Raw genomic sequence first — 18,062 nt, forward strand, 5'->3', positions numbered from 1 at the left:
TCTCATGATCATGACTATACACCTCCTTCCTGATCTCACTGCACAGTTTCATACCTGTATAAGCAAAACTGCAGGTTTTAGAAAAAAAGGGGTGTGGTTTGTTTGGAGGCAGAATAGCTGATAAGTCAGTGTTTGCTTACCTCACATGCTGCACCCTAGATGTGCATATTTGTTATTTAAAGCATCTGATATTGAGCGTTTCAACTACTGAAAGGACTGCAGTGCAGAGAACAGACAAAACTTGTGAAGCCAGTAGGTAAATTTTAACTTTACTTCTGTTTCTTCATGACATGCCACTGCCTCATTACATGCCTAATGTAATGAGGCAGTGGAGTTCATAAACGTTTCTGTAGTTTTAAAGGTTGCCACTGTTTGATATCAGTTAATGCTGAACTTGTTCCATGGATACAAGCATTTTAGATTTTTGGGCTGTGGGTGTTTCATGCTATGTTATCTGAATGTGCTTATTCTGTGATTTGTTCTTTTTAATTTTGAACATGAACATGGGTTTGGAACTTTGCATTTCACCACTGTTGGACATGAAGGGGGGAGAAAGAGTTACTGGAAAGAAAATGTGATGGAATCAAATGCTTTCTGCCACTGCAATATGTGTTATGTGTTGTAATCAAATGTGGACATAGAATTTATCATACTTAGAATGCTTATTATAGCATACATACAATATCTCAAACATCAAACCTACAATAGTCAATTCAAAAAGACATTGTTAATACAGTCTAAAGATTCTGAGGCTTTACTGTATAATTTTATTCAGCATATGGAAGAGATTACTATCATGTCAAGCCAAGTGAGTTTTTATTGTCATTTCTCTATATTGCTTGTATATGAGTGCAGATGAGATGAGCGCAACAATGGCCATAAATGCACAGTATAATAAATACACAGGACGGTTCACATCAACTAGACAGGACAACAGAATAGTGTTGAGTGGGAAAACTGGTACAACAATTATCTGTAAACTATTGACTATTAAACGTCATTCATCATTGGTGCTTTTGAATTTCTTATTAGTCCAAAGAAAGTAAAAGAGCATTTGCTATTGTGTGTTAGGCTTGCAGTTAGTTAAGGTAGCATAGTTATCTGCTGGTCCGATATTAAAAGCAGAATTCACATTAGGCCACGTTTGCTGTTGACAATGATGTTCATGTAACCAGACCTCTGAAAACATTTCTCAATCACTGTCTAGCTAAGATCCTTTTTTAAACAACAAAGATAGCAGCATTTCTGTTTTCTCTGAATAAAGGTATGTTTTTATTCTGGGTAATCAAATAGTATTTTGCATACTTGTCACATACAAATGAACAACAGAAGAGCAGAAAATACAAGCAAAGCGATATATCAAGCAGAGAACAATACAAGTAGTGCTATCATACAAGATCCATTAATTGAGTTCCAGAAGAAGCAAAGTGTGCAGAGTAGAGGTGTAAGTGCCATTTTTTTTTTATGGGTTGGTTAGGTGTTCACGGAAGAGGTGGGTCTTTAGCTGTTTTATGAAGATGGTGAGAGATTCTGTGGTCCGGATTGAGGTTGGAAGTTCATTCCACCACTGAGGAACAGTTAGTTTGAATGTTCTTGAAAGGGACCTTGAGCCATGCTGAGTAGGTACTACTAAGTGTCGGTCGTTGATTGATCGCAGATTGCGTGAGGGAACATAAGCCTTCAGGAGAGGTTTGAGGTAGGGGGCTGCTGTTCCAGACAAGGTCTTGTAGGTGAGCATCAAGGCTTTGAATTTGATGTGGGCGGCTACAGGAAGCCAGTGGAGGGAGATGAAGAGGGGTGTGACATGGGTTCTCTTGGGCTGGTTGAAGACGAGGCGTGCTGCTGCATTCTGAAACATTTGAAGGGGTTTGATGGAGCTGGCTGGGAGGCCCGAGAGTAGTGATTTGCAGTAGTCCAGTTTTGAGATAACAAGAGCCTGGACTAGTAGCTGTGTAGCCTGTTCGGTGAGGTAGGGTCTGATTTTCTTGATGTTGTACAGGATGAACCTACAGGACCGTGCAGTAGTTGAGATGTGGTCTGTAAAGGTCAAGCTGTCATCGAGAATCACCTCAAGGTTCCTGGCTGTCCTGGTTGGCTTGAGTGTGGTTGAGCCGAGCTGTACAGTGAGGTTGTGGTTGATTGAGGGACAGGCTGGGATGACGAGAAGCTCAGATTTTGGCAGGTTGAGCTTAAGGTGGCGTTCCCTCATCCAGACTGAGATGTCCGACAGGCAAGCAGAGATGCGTGCAGAGACTGATGGATCGTCAGGCTGGAAGGACAAATAGAGCTGGGTGTCATCAATGTAGCAATGATATGAGAAGCCGTGAGACTCAATCACATGCCCTAGAGATGTAATGTAGATAGAAAAGATGAATGGACCCAAAACTGAACCCTTGAGGTTCGCCAGTTGTGAGTTGCTGAGTTTCAGAAATACCTCCCCTCCATGATACCTTGAAGGATCTGTCTGAGAGATAGGATTCCACCCAGCACAGAACCGTTCCAGTGATGCCCAGGCTGGAGAGGGTTGACAGGAGGATCTGATGGTTGACAGTGTCGAAAGCAGCAGAGAGGTCGAGTAGGATGAGGAGAGATGATCTAGAGGTTGCTCTTGCTAGTCGTAAGGCTTCAGTGATGGAAAGCAGAGCAGTTTCCGTGGAGTGATTGCTCTTGAAGCCAGATTGCTTGGTGTCCAGGAGGTTGTTTTGTGTGAGAAAATTGGAGAGTTGATTTAAAAAAGGCTCTTTCAAGAGTTTCGGAAAGAGGAGGGAAACAGGTCTGTAGTTGTCAACCACAGCAGGGTTAAGTGAAGGTTTTTTAAGCAGTGGGGTAACCCGGGCCTGCTTAAATGAGGTAGGGTATGTGCCAGTAGAGAGGGATGTGTTAAAGATGTGTGGGAGTGCAGGTAATAGTGTGGGAGAGACGGACTGAAGAAGGTGAGAAGGGATAGGGTCAAGAGGACAGGTTGTGGGATGGCTAGAGAGGAGGAGTTTAGAGACCTCAGTCTCTGAGAGGGGAGAGAGGGAAGTCAGTTGGGAGTTACATGGAGGAGGAGCCGGTCTGTGCATGTCTGGGGTTGAGAACTGATTCCTGATTGATGTAACCTTGTTGGAAAAGAAAGTGGCAAAGTCATCTGCAGTGAGAGAGGTAGGGGAGGAGGGGGACAGAGAAGAGAAGAAAAGGTTTTGAAGAGAGTGTGGGTCTTGGGAGAACTGCCAATCTTCTCTTGGTAGTATGTGGCTTTTTGCAATGGAGATGCTATTGGAAAAAGAGGAGAGAAGTGTCTGGTACTGCTTCACAAGTCCAAGGTCCTGAATTTTGTCCTGAATTTTATCCTGAGCTCAAGTTGTTGTCTATGTGAAATTTCTGCGCATGCTCTCTCCATCTTCTTGTGGGTTTTCTCTGGATTCTCTGGTTTCTTTGCACTTATATGCTGGTAGGTACATTGGTTATGCTAAATTGCCCCAGGTGTGAACGAGTGTGTTAATGTGTGCTTTTTGATGGACTTTTTTGAAAGTGTAATATGCCAGAATTAGATGACACGCATAACAATCACTGATGGGTATCATCATTTGTCCTATGGCAAAACACATTAACGTATACCATTTACAAATAAATGTTTGTACAGAGGTAATTTAGCTTTTTAAACTGCAGGGTAACAGCCATTTCCTAGCTTTAGGGGGACTGGCTGTAACATAAGGTTAGTTGTAACAGCACCGGATGCACCAATCAGGGATAAGCTAGAATCTCATGATCACGACTATACACCTCCTTCCTGATCTCACTGCACAGTTTCATGCCTGTATAAGCAAAGCTAAAGGTAGTAGAGACAAAAAAAATGAAATAAAATAATAATTATAAGAATTTTAGATTTAAGAAAGTAATTTTTGGGACTTATTTTATATTCAGATTAGCATTTAGACTGTTGAAGTTAAATGATAGAACTTGTAAGACTACTGTTTAATCCAATACAAGTTAAATGTGATGCATTTCAATTATGCTAACCTCAAACACCCCCAGACTTGGGATGAAAAGGCATCCCAATCTGTCCATGAGAAGCGTAGAAGAGACTAGTCTGATGCAAGCTACAAGCTTTAACCCTTCAAATGTGGAGAGATTTTTCAAGATCCTTGAGGAGGTAATTGAGAGGCATAGCTTTGATGGTAGTGATATATTGAATATGAGGTCCTCTTGTAGAAAAACAGCCCCAAATCATTAAAGAGCCACCACCATATTTAACCGTGGGCATGAAGTACTTTTCCCGTATGGACACCTCTCTGTGTGCGCCAAAACCACTTCTGGTGTTTATCACCAAAAAGCTCTATTTTGGTTTCATCTGACCATAGAACCCAATCCCATTTGAAGTTCCAGTAGTGTCTGGCAAACTGAAGATGCTTGAGTTTGTTTTTGGATGAGAGTAGAGGCTTTTTTCTTGAAACCCTTCCAAACAACTTGTGGTGATGTAGGTGACTTCGGATTGTAGTTTTGGAGACTTTCTGACAATCAACTTTTGACATACTCCTTAACAGCTGGTACATGCAGGATGAAACCACATGCCATCCTCTCTCTAGAAAATGTACTGGATAAGTATTGTAGCCTGCACATATGAATGTATAGAGTCAATATCTTCAGGTGGGAAAAAGAACTAGTACAGCAAAAAGGATCTCGCCTGAATGTAATATTTTGCTCAATAAATTGCTCAGATAACCATAGGTGCCCTTACTCTAGCTTTAATATACTGCCTTTCAAAATCCAGGATTTAGATGGGAAAACAGAACAGTTTGGGACTAAATGAATATGATGACTAAAGATTGTGTACTTCTGTGGAAAATGTCATAACACCCCATATATTTGTTGGATTACACAAACATACTTCTTCTAAAGCTGCATACTGAATCAGTGAGTTACAAGAAATTAACTCCCAAGTAATTGAGGAAAAATACCATTCATTCATTCAACCTGCTTGAAGTCAACAGGATAGGAAATTCAATATTGTAGATAACATTGGGCAGATTGAGATCAATAAAGGTCTTCCAGGAGGTCTGAGCATCTTGAGGTGGCTTATCAGATAGACAATGACTTTTGCATAAATGGCATCTGTTTTCCAGCATGTACTGTAAGTGTGGTTATTTGGGTTTATTTGGGAAACGGTGTAATCACCAGGTATTCCTGACAGATGACCTTTTAGGTCACAGCTGAAAGGAAGAAGGAGATGAAGGTAGAAGAAGGTGGTGGAAACGTGGTTCATATCAGTACTTAACCTGACTTATACTCATTTGCAGAAGGTAGACATCATCATATAGCCATCACAAAGAAATGATGAAAACATTAAGTGTCGCTTTAAACAAAACCCCTCTCAACAGTATTTTAATTACCTGGACATTGATTTATTTAAAAATGTAGATAAATGAAGAACACCAAGTGTGCTGGCTTACAAGAGGATTTGTTTGGGTGTGCGTATATGTAGGTGAAAGAATACAAAGCAACATGGAAGTAGCAGAAGATTTGCAGCATACCCTAAATCTGGTACAACCAACAAGTATTCCCTCTTTAGGTGAGTATAAATAAACAGTTTTCACAAATTAATATCTGAGCAAATTCAGATTCCGTTTTAGGTTTGGGGTCTTTATTTCTCTTTATGAACAAAATAGGTCATTGTAGCGTAGCTAATATCACAGTACTAAATAACGTCTACAGATGTTGAACCACTGTATGTATTTTGCACAGTGGACACAGATTAAGTTTGACCTCAAAGCACAAAACTGTAACATTAACAATAATTTTATATTAAATAATATTAATACTCTGATATTTTTAAAACAACAGTGCTATCCAAATCACTGGTGGTGGGTGTATCCATTGCTCAGATCACCATAGGTAAGTATCTGCCCTCATTACAACCTTTACACTATGAAGAAAAGTTTACATTTCATGAGTGAGAGCTCTGTGAAAAGCCTAAGATATATGTTCTTTTTGATTTGAGGCCATTCTGACACCCCGCAAGACCTGATGTTTTGGGAATATTCTGATCCAGTTATCTAGCCATCACAATTTGGCTCTCAGATCCTTACAGTTGTCCATTTTGCATGCTTCCAACACATCAACTTTGAGAAATGACTATTCAACTGCTGCCTACTATATCACCCCTTGACAGATGCTATTTTAAAGAGATAATCAATGTTATGCACGTCAGCTGTCAGTGGTTATAATATTAATCCTGATTGGTGTAAATGTTAAACATAAATCTAAATGTTAAATATAAACCTTAATGCCACCAGCAGAATAGTTTCACATCCTCAACCTTGTTCCAAAACTATTATGAGTATGGTGTAAACCAGGGGTGGGCAATCTTATCCGGAAAGGGCCTGGGTGGGTGCAGGTTTTCATTTCAACCAAGCAGAAGCCACACCTGAATCTATTGAAAGCCAAGATCAACTGATTAAACAGGTGGAATCAGGTGTGCCCCCTGCTTGGTTGGAATGAAAACCTGCACCCACACCGACCATTTCCGGATAAGATTGCCCACCCCTGGTAAAACCTACCGGAGCCATGTTTCCAGAGAAGCACATTCTAAGAGGGTGGTGCATTAGCATATGAATGTAACATTTATCTTCTACGTTTTACTTTTACATTTACGTTTAACATTTATATTTATATTTAAAATTTACACTGAAACTTAAAACTCTTATTAGGCACGAGTCACCTCATGAGAGATTTAAATGCTAACTGAAATTCATGTAGAAAGCACAATACAGTATACCAAGTTATTGTGACATTCTTAACATTTCTATTGAATCCATTCCCTCAGGTGCAAAGTATCTAAAGGAGTGTACTGTGCAGAACTACATCCCTGTGTATGTGCTGGTGTCTGGAGTGTTTAACATGATTATGGCCCTGTTTGCCTGCCTTCCCTGTGGTCAGAAAGATAATTCAACACTGAAGAGACTCTCTTCCATCTGGAACAACCTGGTGTCTGGCTTCACAATCTGCTGGTTCATTGCTGGTGAGGAAAACCGATTTAAAGAAAGCAAGAGAATTATGAAGGAATAGCGAGGCAACTGAGTATTGTAAGGGTTAACCACAAATCCTGCTTTTCTTGTGTTAAAGACTGAAAAAAGGCACACAACATCCCAGTAGAAGTGTAACTTCTACTGGGATACTGGGTACATACACCCAACATTTTTTGAAAAATGTTTGTGTTCTGTTAAAACATTTAATGTAATACAGTAGTGTTGCTGTGCCAAAGTGCGTGCTCATTTGCAGAACCTGTAAGCCCCTGCTGCTGCTGAATATGTGTTTGTTATATCAAAAATGTGATTATGGGTTTTGACGTAACCATAACAACTACATTTTAAAAGGATTCCAAACCATCCTGTTATTACTATAAAGATTTGAAAAGCTGCTGGTCAACATGGAAGCGTTGTCTTCTCCATTGTAAATTTTAACCAGTCATCATTTGCATCCCCAGCACTTCCCAAAACAAATGCCCATGCTGTGCACATCTACAATTAGATAATACCTCACTAAACACATTAATAAAAGTAATGTATGGTTGATTTACCCGGATGTAGCCTTGTCATAGAAAATTGTAATTAGATTCTCATGGGAAAAATGTACAGCTTTGGAGAAGATTGAATTGCCATATGAATACCATTGAACTTGTCTTATGAGTTTGTTCACTGTCTTACAGGCAGTGTGTGGGTCTACTCTATCTACCCCCCCAACTACAACTCAACTGTGGTGGGTGAGCCCTACTGCAATAAGACCCTCTACCTGTTTGCCTTCTGGACCACTACGCTGGTGTACATCTTATTTGCAGTATTAATAGTGGGCGGTTGCTGTTGTCTTGTATGTATGTGTGTACCCAAGTCAGAAGACCAGCCTGAACAAGTTACCCCAGCCTGACTATTATGTTATAGAGAAAAAGCTGTCCCCTGTTTAAAAACCCTAAGTTTTACATTTTCATACATGACAACTGATTCATAAACACTACTTAACATATTCAAGAATGCTTCTCCTGATGGTTCCATCAGGGTCAGCCTTCCCTGGATGCTTCCTGGAAGGCAGTGTTCCAGGAATGTCTGAGGCTATTTGGAAGATAAAGTAAAGTAAGGTCTGACACCTTACTACATACTTTCTATGAAGTTTTCGAAATGTGAAAATATGCTATGTAAATCCTCAGGCCATTTGGAGGCGTGGGGGGGGGGGGTTTGGTTAACAATACCAGCACTGTTCCCAAAACTTTAAAATATTCTCTTATGATTTTATGACTTTTGGCAAAGTTTGCTTTTAAGTGCTATTTTTGTAACAAACATTCTGGGAACATTCCTGTAGTAATGTTCTTTTAACGGTTTCATAGCAGGAGTCAATGGTTTTTACTTCTTTGTGTAACATTAAGTGTAACATAAATTACTTCTTTGTGTGCATGTCTCTTCATTAATGTTATTTTTACTATCATGCTGGCCGATCTAGGCACTTCCCTGAGTTTTGGGAAAACGTACTGTATTGAACAGTATTAATTATATTGTCACCAAATAATTTTTTCATGGCAATTTCTATTGGTCTCGCCTAAATTTTCCTTTTCTTTGCCAGTGACTGATTTTCCGTGCTTTGACCCATGACTGTATGCAGTGTATGAGTGGACATGCTTACAGGGGTGTAGAAGTGAAGCCAAAATGTTTCTTAGGCCCTATAGTAGGCCCCCTATTTGCAGTAAAAAAAAATTAACCCCGCCCATTTCCACCTAAGTGAATGGAAAACAAGCCAAACTTACAATTTAAGTTACAGCTCCACAAATAATTTTTGGGAATAGCATTCCATAATTTTTACAAGTTGATATCTTCCCATATTTTTCCTTACAATAAGTGTGTTTTTTAAGGAGTTATTTGATGATAATTTAAAGGGTGTGGTTCATGAGGTGTCTTTATTGGAGGTGACTGTCGAACCTTATGAATGTAGTTTTACAATCGTTTAATGTGCCAGTCAAGCGCTATTGACCAGAAATACTCAAATGTTTAAATATTAAGATAATATTTAAACGATAAATATTAGAATAATATCTACCAATACACTTGTTCACCACAGGCTTCATCATCTACAGCAGGGGTGTCAAACTCATTTTAGTTCAGGGGCCACATACAGCCTAATTAGATGTCAAGTGGGCCGGGCCAATAAAATCATAGCATAATTACCTTTAAATAACAATAAGTCCATGTTTTTCCTCTTTGTTTTCGTGCAAAGAAGTACAAGTACATTAGGAAAATCTTCATATTTAATGAAATATCCTTTTACAAAACATCTCATGAACAACCTCAGATTTCTTAAGAAGAACATGTGCAATTTGCTTCTGATTATCATTTACATGTGTGCGTTACAACTGGTCACAATGTAATAACAAACAGCAGAAGTCGCATTGCTACCATCTGCTGTTCGGTCTGAGTCCCAGCATTGTGCCGCGTCTTCTACGCTGACTAAAATAGTGCGCCCCTAGCGGATAATTTAAGAATAGCATTTTATTAAAAATTTCTAGTTCGTGTCTTTTATGCATTTTTTCCACTTTCAAAATTCATCCTGCGGGCCGGATTGAACCGAGCCATATGTCTGACACCCCTGATCTACAGGCTTCCCAGGTTTAGTTGTGATTATTAGCCTTAAGGTGGATATTAAAAATGGAGATTTATGGCTATAACACTATTGTTTCTATATAAATGCTTACAGCTGTTTTTTGCCACCATAACAATCTCCTGTGTATGACTTCTAATCGGTTTTTAAGTGGTTCAAGCACAGAAGGTGCATAGGCACTCTATAGTGACTGTATGTTTTCTTCTTCTACTACTACTTCCACAAGGGAGTCTATGGCAGCCCATAGAATGCTTCATACACTTTTTATGAAATTTAGCATAGTGACAGAGGACAGTCTCAGGTACCATCACAGCAATTTTGGTGTATGCCACTCAAGCCCTCTAGCACCACCAATAGTGCAAATTAGACATACATTTACAATAATAATGTCGTAGATACATGATTCCACCTTCCTCTGATTCTCTGGGTCCAACAGAGTTCAACAGACCATGGTGAAGCTGTAAAACAGGAAGTGAAGGCATATCTGGGACCATGTGAGTGATTTTGACCCAATGCTAAAGGCAACTGAAGGAACTCATCCTAAGGGTCTCCAAAAAGTTTTGTCTAGGTGTCTTTATAATTCACAATAAGTAAAACAATACAAGAGATAAATAAACCTCTCATAAATAAATCTGGAAATGTATTGAATCTGAAAACAAAAGAAAGAACTAACTATAAAAATCCGACATCTAATATTTTTATTTACATTACCAGCATTTTCATCTACTAATAACCTATGGAAATTAAAGTTTCGACTAAAGGTTGTAACTTGTAATTTCCCACTTCCACCAAAACAAACCAATCAGTCTTTTCTTCCAGACGGCGCATTCAGTGATCATTTGACAGTCAATTCAGGGACACACCATTTTTTAAAGACTTTAAGCATTAATAATGTATTAATAATAAAAAATATCTTTTGGTGAGGAATATTATAAATAAGAATATACAACAATATTGAAATATTTGGAATTTATTTGATTTTTATTACTTATATTTGTTGCTGAAGTTATGCAAATTTAATTGGTGGCATGCCAGTTTAGCCTACTTGCACTAAAATCAGAGTAATTATTTTAAATTAATTAGTCCTGGGTACATATTATTGTGTTCTATGGTAGAGGGGGATTAACTATGTAAGATGAGCATTTAGAAATAAGTATTAGCCCATTTTTACACAAAATATACCATATTATGTCATGGGGACTCAAATGGCACCAAAGTTTATGGACTGTGGCTTATTATAGACTGTGCTTTGTTCATTCATTCAACTCACTGTGTCAGAGCTTTGAAACTCATTCACAAGCTGGGAATCAGAACAAGTTGAGATGAGCATTAACAACATACTGTACAGTATAATCCAGTATATGCTCTAGCTGTTCATTCTGAACAGTTTTAGATGTACCTTTGTTCAGCTGTATTTGATACAGCAGGTGTGTTTCCTATCACTAACAAGGTGCACATACAGTCATTTGAAAAAATGTACACCCCATGGAATTTATTTATTTTATTTATTTGGACAAGCAAACATTCGATCCTCTCTGATACACTATCAAATGACACATACAATTTACGTTTTGTAGTAATTTTCAGTTTAAATCAACAAAAAACAGATCAGTCACATGGAAAAGTAAGTACACCCTTACATTTATCACACGTTAAAATCCATAAAATTAGAGTCAGGTGTTAAAGATTTGGTGCCAGTGATTAGAACCTGCTTAGGGAGTGCAGGTGGAACCTGTCTTATTTATACCCCTCTCATATCTGGTGTCTGGTGTTCCCTTTGTTATTGAGGTGTGTGGTGTAATCATGCCAAGATCTAAAGAGTTCTATAAGGCCTTCAGAAAAAAAGGTTGTGGATGCCTATGAGTCTGGCAAGGAATTTAAAAAGATCTCCAAATGATTTGAAATACATCATTCCATTGTAAGGAAAATAATCTACAAATGGGACACATTTCAAACAACTACCAATTTGTCCAGGACTGGTCGTCAAGATTCAGCCCAAGAGCAGACTGTTTGGTGCAAAAAGAAGTCTCCAAGAACCCCAACATTTCATCACAGGATCTAGTAGTAAGTCTTGCAATTGTTGGTGTCAAAGTGAATGGCTCTACAATCAGAAAGAGACTGCAAGACTACAGTTTGCCAGTGAGCATATAGGCAAAGTCCAGGCCTTTTGGAATAATGTGAAGATAGACATGTTTGACATGTCAGTTCATTTTCAAATATTACAGCTGAAAAGTTGATGGGAATGACATGGGGCTCCTTTCAGGAGGTTTCCTACGCTCATGTCATTGCAAGTCATCCACTGTCACTGCAGTTGCCACATTTTAAGACATTGCTGTGGAATAAAGTTTGTCAGCCATTGGGGGCCCCCTAGTGGTCAGGGGCCTAAGCAGTTGCCTGCCTCGCCTGTGCATAAGCTGCATGCCTGAAGACTTTCAATAACCGGTTGACCATGTTGCTATGTCAAACAGGTCTGCTTTGACTTCACCCTGTGTAAAAAAAAAAAAAAAAGAAAAGAAATGAAAACAACACCCAGAGCTAAAGCACAATACGCCGAGCAACAGGACTGGAATATTCAGATATAGATAACAGAAAAGACACAAACAATACATGAGAATCTGGAAGAAAATCACATGACGGTGAGTATAGACAAATATAGGCTATTAAAATGTTGATTTTCTGAAGAAATATCTTCATAATTATTTGCATAATCAGTTTTGAAGGCAGTGCTGCTTTTTCACTCATTCAAAAAAGAATCAAAGTTGATGCATGAATCTTTGAGAGAATATGACTTCTGATAAGGTACATTTTGTACAGCCAATATAAGGCAAGCTTATTTAATGTTACTTTTCTACAGGTCAGAAAACATATTCTGTAGGTAATCTGTTACTGTAGTTAGTAGTTTCATCCTCTGTCATTTTCAAAGCAAAATGGGTTTGTTACAAAAGGGGAAGGGAGAAGGATATTAAAAATTCTGTCTCAAGCACATTCCACCTGTCTCAACAGTCCCAACAACATACCAATCACACCTACATCTTCACACTCCCTGTTTCAGGCTTGAGTCTTTTACTATGTGAATAAAACAGTTCTATTCCTCCTGTGCGTAAGCACATTAAATAAAAGACAAGCTATAGTTAAAGCTGCTGGATGGTAGATTCTAGACTTTCGCCCTGGTAGAGAAATGCTATTGTAGTTACTTATGGAAGAACTTTTCATAACAAGGGTTGTGTTCTGCTCTTCCTTCACTAGTGCAGACTTACCATGTCTGTGAATGTCGAGTCAATACACAGTTAGAGTATTCTCATCTGACTCAGTAATCATCGTTTATATTTGTTTGTTTGTTTTTTTGAGAAAAAAATCATACATACATAATCATACGTTAATATCCTACACACTTTTTGTTATTACTATGTCAACACATGTTGTGTTAAATTATCCAATAAATGTGTTTAAAAAAAGAAGAAAAATTCATAAGGGTGACCAACACAACACTTGTTAAATTATTGTCCAATCACGTTGTGGACTGCGCTGCCAACTCCTCATCCAATTCTGAACTCACCTCAACGTGAATGATCGTTGAATTGACCTTTTGATTGTGACGTCGGAGTCCTGAGGTGAGGAAACCAAATGACCACAGGTAAATTAGCATTCATCACTATATAATGTTAATGCTGCTGAAAATGCCTGGCTGAGTTTGTGATATTTAGGCAGGGAGCTCTCCAAAGTGTATTCATTGGAAAACAATAACTCAGCAAGTGATAATTAACCCTATCACGACGGCTTCAAAAGTGAATATCATGTATTACTTCCTCAATGTTGGTGTTACACTACTAGTGTCACGGTTTTATGTTAGCTGTGAAATATGGACTGAGGTTATTCTATAATTCTCTGGGTCTGCATCTTAGCTGAGGTTTATCTGTCACCAATCACATTAGGAATGGGTGATGCTAACCTAGACACTCATCTGAGTTAATAACATTACTTTAGCATACAGCTCGCTGTAATATTCCCTTTTTGAGAGTTAACGATAACAGCATTACAGCTATTCACCATGATGTAATACAGAGAGCGGGTTAACGTTACCTACATTTAGCAAGTGTTTTGGACAAGGCAAGCTGTAGTAATTAGCATTAGGAGGATGAGTTAGAGCCGTGTTTCTTCAGGTATTCGGTGAACATTAATGCTGGTTAACAGGTGCAGACAGTCAGTGGCTAATGGAACTTAGCTAGCTCAGTAATGTCGAGGCCAAAAGTTCTTCACAAGGTTAACATGACAAAAAGAGAGGTTGGGGTTACAGAAGGTTGTAATGTTTTCCACTATTTCTGTAATGTTGGTTGACTTAAAAAGTTTGCACAAAAAAATTAGGGGTGAGGTGCTAAATGCAGGAAAATAAACATTATCTAGTCAGCTAGATTTTCCTGGTGAGTCTACAACGGCATTTTGTTCATTAGGAGAGTGGAGGTCACATTTCCAAAATTACACAATTTGGGATTCTGTAACACAATTTCTCAGTTAAAACCCAAAGGCAAACACTCTTTTTCCTCTTTTACAGCTTTTCACATGGAAGGAAGTGAGACACTTGTCTTCCCAGATGGAGGGAGATTTGTAAGAAGACGCATCAACTCCAGTTCTTACATCTGTCAAATGTTTTAATGATTTTAATAAATGCCACCTGAATTTAATGCAATTGTTTGTTTACTTGTGAGCATTTTAGTAGAATTTTTGCATACAAACAAATTGCATTTTAGGATAATTGTGGGGAAAAAGTATAAACACATGTTTGTGTTATTTTGTGTTTTTTTTAACACATCTTTGTGTGAAAATGTACTAACACACTGACTGTGTGGTTAACACACAGAGGTGTGTAAACAATTAACACATTATGTGTTATTTTTAACACATCTGTTTTAAGAGTGTACTGTAGTTTTAAAGTGGTCTGTTGTCATGTCATTGCTCCAGTTCCCAGAACACCTTACGCCTACAAACATGGCCGCCATGGACTACAAGTCCCAGCACTCTCACATTCACGGTCACCCGTTTATTAATTGCACACACTTGAACTCAATCACCATACACTATATAAACACACACAAAACTCCACATTGGTGTGAAGTAACACTCTCTTTGCCTGACTTACCAAGCCTTTGTTTACTGTTCATGCTGTGTTTGTTCCTGGTTTTCACGAGTATGGAATTGCCCTGTTTGTGTTGTTTGCTGATCACTTGAACACCTGCCTGTGTCTGACAATGCATTTGCTTAATGTTTTGGATTGTTTGCTGAACCTAAACCTTACCAGCACCTGCAACTGTCTCCACTGCCTGACAGCTGCACAATACATTTTTAGTATCTCATTTAATTTAGTGTATAATACTGAGGAGTTAATGACAATGGCAGAAGATAATTACATTCCCTTGTTATAGGCTTCACTAAAACATACAACGATGCATGAATGGGGTCGATGCTATTTGGACATCGAATTTGGCATACAGGTTGGTTAGGGATGAAGCCCTGAATTCTCACTGAATGTGTATTACTTGCAACAGTCAGATTAATCCATACACATCTTTGTTAGTACTACAGGCCTGACAGAGCATCACCAAAAGCCCACTGTCCATTTGATATCTATCATCTGAAGAAAATCAGGTACTTATTTACTAATTTCCAATAAAATTGTATTAATTTGGCCACTTAGCAAAATTAGAAGTGATGTGATTCCAATTGGGATTAACAGATCCACAAATTTTCAGAAATGAAAATTAATATTGATTTAATTCGACTCCTAGTCATGATCTTATTTTAAAGCCAGCTTTTTGCAGTGTGAAATTAAAAGAGCAAAACTTGTGTCACTGTCCACTTTCTTATGAACGGCACTGCTCCAGGACCTACAATCTACAATTAAGGTCAAAAGTTTACATACACATAGGCTTAAACATTCAAACTCAATTTTTCACAACTCTACACATTTCACCTTATCATACATTTCCTGTGTTGTCAATTAGGGTATCTAATTTATTTGCATAAGAGCTCATTTCAAAGTAATAGCAAAGGGTAGATTTATTTCAGCTTTTATTTACTATATCAGATTGTCAGGGGGACAAAAGTTTCTATACACTTTGTTAGCATTTTGTTGGCATTGCTAGAACTTGAATCAAATGCTTGGTGTAGCCTTTCACAAGCTTCTCATAGTATTTTGCTGGAATTTTTGCTCATTCCTCCTGACAGAACTCGTGTAACTTCCAGGTTTGTGGGCATCAGCTCAGACAAGCTTTTTCAGTTCAATCCACAAATTTTGTATGGGATTCAGGTCAGGGCTTTGTGATGGCCACTCCAATACTTTCACTTAGTTTTTAGGACATTTTGTTACAATGTTCAACGTTTGCTTAAGACCATTGTCCTGTTTTTTGGGGGGTCCAAATTGTTTAAGAGGTCTTGGTTAAATTGCTTGGATTTCGCCATGGTATCAAGGGCATTACATGAACTTTTGGAATCCTGTTTAAAGAGACAACTTGGTGTATGTAAACAGAGCCACTCGAATTCTGATATAGTGAATTAAAGCAGAAAGAAAAGCTGTCTCTGATTGATTATTTTAAAATTACCTCTGAAGTGAACAAAGTAGATTCTCTACTTGCCTAATTCTCTAATTGACTTGCCAAAAGAAATGCATGGTAACATGAAATGTGTGGAGTTGTGAACTAAGATTGAATAGGCATATGTAAACTGTAACTACTGCTGTAGTGTTCTACTGCTAGCTTAAAATAATGGCAATACTTTTTAAATCTCACATCATCACTGTCACAAAACTAAATATTGAGTGAACAGACACATTTTGGCGAAGCACCACAGGGCATCACAACTGGTATCTGTTTGCATTATCCACCACACACATGGTGTTAGCTCAGGTGTGCCTTTGATAGATGTAGTTAGCTCACCTGACTGGTTTGATGACTTTAGAAAATCGTCAGCCTTGATGGCTAATATTTATATTCTCATAGGTCAGTGACATAGTAATTTTTAGGAACTGAGATTCATAGTTTTGATTTAAAATGAACTAACCCTTCCTTAGGTTGTTGGCTTATGAATATTGTGGATTTTTTTTCTACTTTTCTATAGAAAAATCGGACTTCTGATCAACATGGTGTTTGTCTCTGATGCTATGTCTGTCTGTAGCTCCATTTTCACAGGTACATGCTGAATCTTTAACAATTTCATTCTTGTTGAACTTTCGAGCTATGCCTTTAAGTTTAAAACAGCTGCTAATATAGTTTTGAACTGAAGTTTGTAGTGAAAAGTGAAAACATATTTCTGTGCAAAGAACAAGCTAGCATTTTTAAACATACACTGTTATTATTACTATTACTATTATTAAATATATAGTATTGTTCTAAAAACAATACAGTTTAGTGATAAGGTAGACCATATTGATAATTAACAAATAGCGATTGCTACCATAATTTATTTTAATTTTATTTGAGACCAAACTTTGCCTGGTCTGCCATGCCACTAGCAAGTCAGCAAAATGAACAACTTGCTACACTTTTAGGGAAAAGGGGGCCATGTATGTAGTGTTCAAGAAACAATATATATTTTTAAAATATTTGTTTGAAATAACATTTGTGATGTGATCAATGAGATAGTATCAATAATAATAACAAAGTTATATAATTATTTATCAATCTACAATTTTACATCGTTTTATTCAGCTTATCTTCAGATATAATGTCATACAATGACAGATTTAAAAATGATTTCTCATTGTTAAATGCTATCCTAGTTTTTCAAACATAAGGAATTAATATAGTTCATGGTAGTGAACACATACTTTTGAATATAATGTAAATGTAACAAAGAAAACTTTTAAAAGATGGTTCTCTTTTAGTTTTTTTTTTATGATGTATTGAAAGAATGAATCATTTAAATATCTAATTATGTGACTCCTCTCACAAACTTGTGGCTGATTCATGAATCAGAAAAGTAAACCATGTCTATTTTCTGTTCCACATTAAATAAGGTCAATTTCATTAAGTAAGGGTGAAACAAACTCGTATCAGAACACTTTACTGCATTGCGGTTATAATTCACAAGGTTTTAAATGAAGAAGTGGGAGTTTGTAGGGTTTATATGAATAATCTTCCTGTTTCTTGGATCCCTCATGAGAGCTTGGTAGTGTAATGATTATGTCCTGATGAGAACATGTGAAACAACTGGCCAGAATAGTTCTCTATGAAACAAAACAGCACTACATCTTATAGTATTGAAATACTACAGCCTTTATAATGGAAAATCCTCAACTGAAACTGTTAGCATTTTTACTAAAGGGATTTAATAAAGGGGGTATTCTAAAGCAAAAAATAAAATTCTGCAAACTGACAGTAAACTTTACTTTCACTGGCTGTGAAGATGTACTTGCCTGTGACTAATATCAAGTCATTTACTGTACTTTACTGTCT

The 18,062-nt window shown here is 37.7% G+C and overlaps 1 protein-coding gene across 1 annotated transcript; it reads left to right on the forward strand.

The window, feature by feature from the left end:
* Positions 1 to 223: 223 nt before the first annotated feature.
* LOC128610091 (transmembrane protein 272-like) lies at positions 224 to 8,185 on the forward strand. Its single transcript, XM_053629173.1, has 5 exons — positions 224 to 252; positions 5,465 to 5,551; positions 5,824 to 5,874; positions 6,806 to 7,000; positions 7,688 to 8,185. The coding sequence occupies exons 2-5, from the start codon at positions 5,485 to 5,487 to the stop codon at positions 7,900 to 7,902; spliced, it is 528 nt and encodes a 175-aa protein (XP_053485148.1). The 5' UTR covers positions 224 to 252; positions 5,465 to 5,484; the 3' UTR covers positions 7,903 to 8,185.
* Positions 8,186 to 18,062: the final 9,877 nt, after the last annotated feature.

Source organism: Ictalurus furcatus, chromosome 7 (assembly GCF_023375685.1).
Source record: "Ictalurus furcatus strain D&B chromosome 7, Billie_1.0, whole genome shotgun sequence".
In the NCBI taxonomy this organism is placed as follows: domain Eukaryota; kingdom Metazoa; phylum Chordata; class Actinopteri; order Siluriformes; family Ictaluridae; genus Ictalurus; species Ictalurus furcatus.

Excerpts from the sequence above, each read along its gene's own strand:
- LOC128610091 (XM_053629173.1), top strand. The coding sequence starts at position 5,485 with ATGGAAGTAGCAGAAGATTTGCAGCATACCCTAAATCTGGTACAACCA. Across the intron at positions 5,875-6,805 it reads CATTGCTCAGATCACCATAG|GTGCAAAGTATCTAAAGGAG; the intron begins GTAAGTATCTGC and ends CCATTCCCTCAG. Across the intron at positions 7,001-7,687 it reads AATCTGCTGGTTCATTGCTG|GCAGTGTGTGGGTCTACTCT; the intron begins GTGAGGAAAACC and ends ACTGTCTTACAG.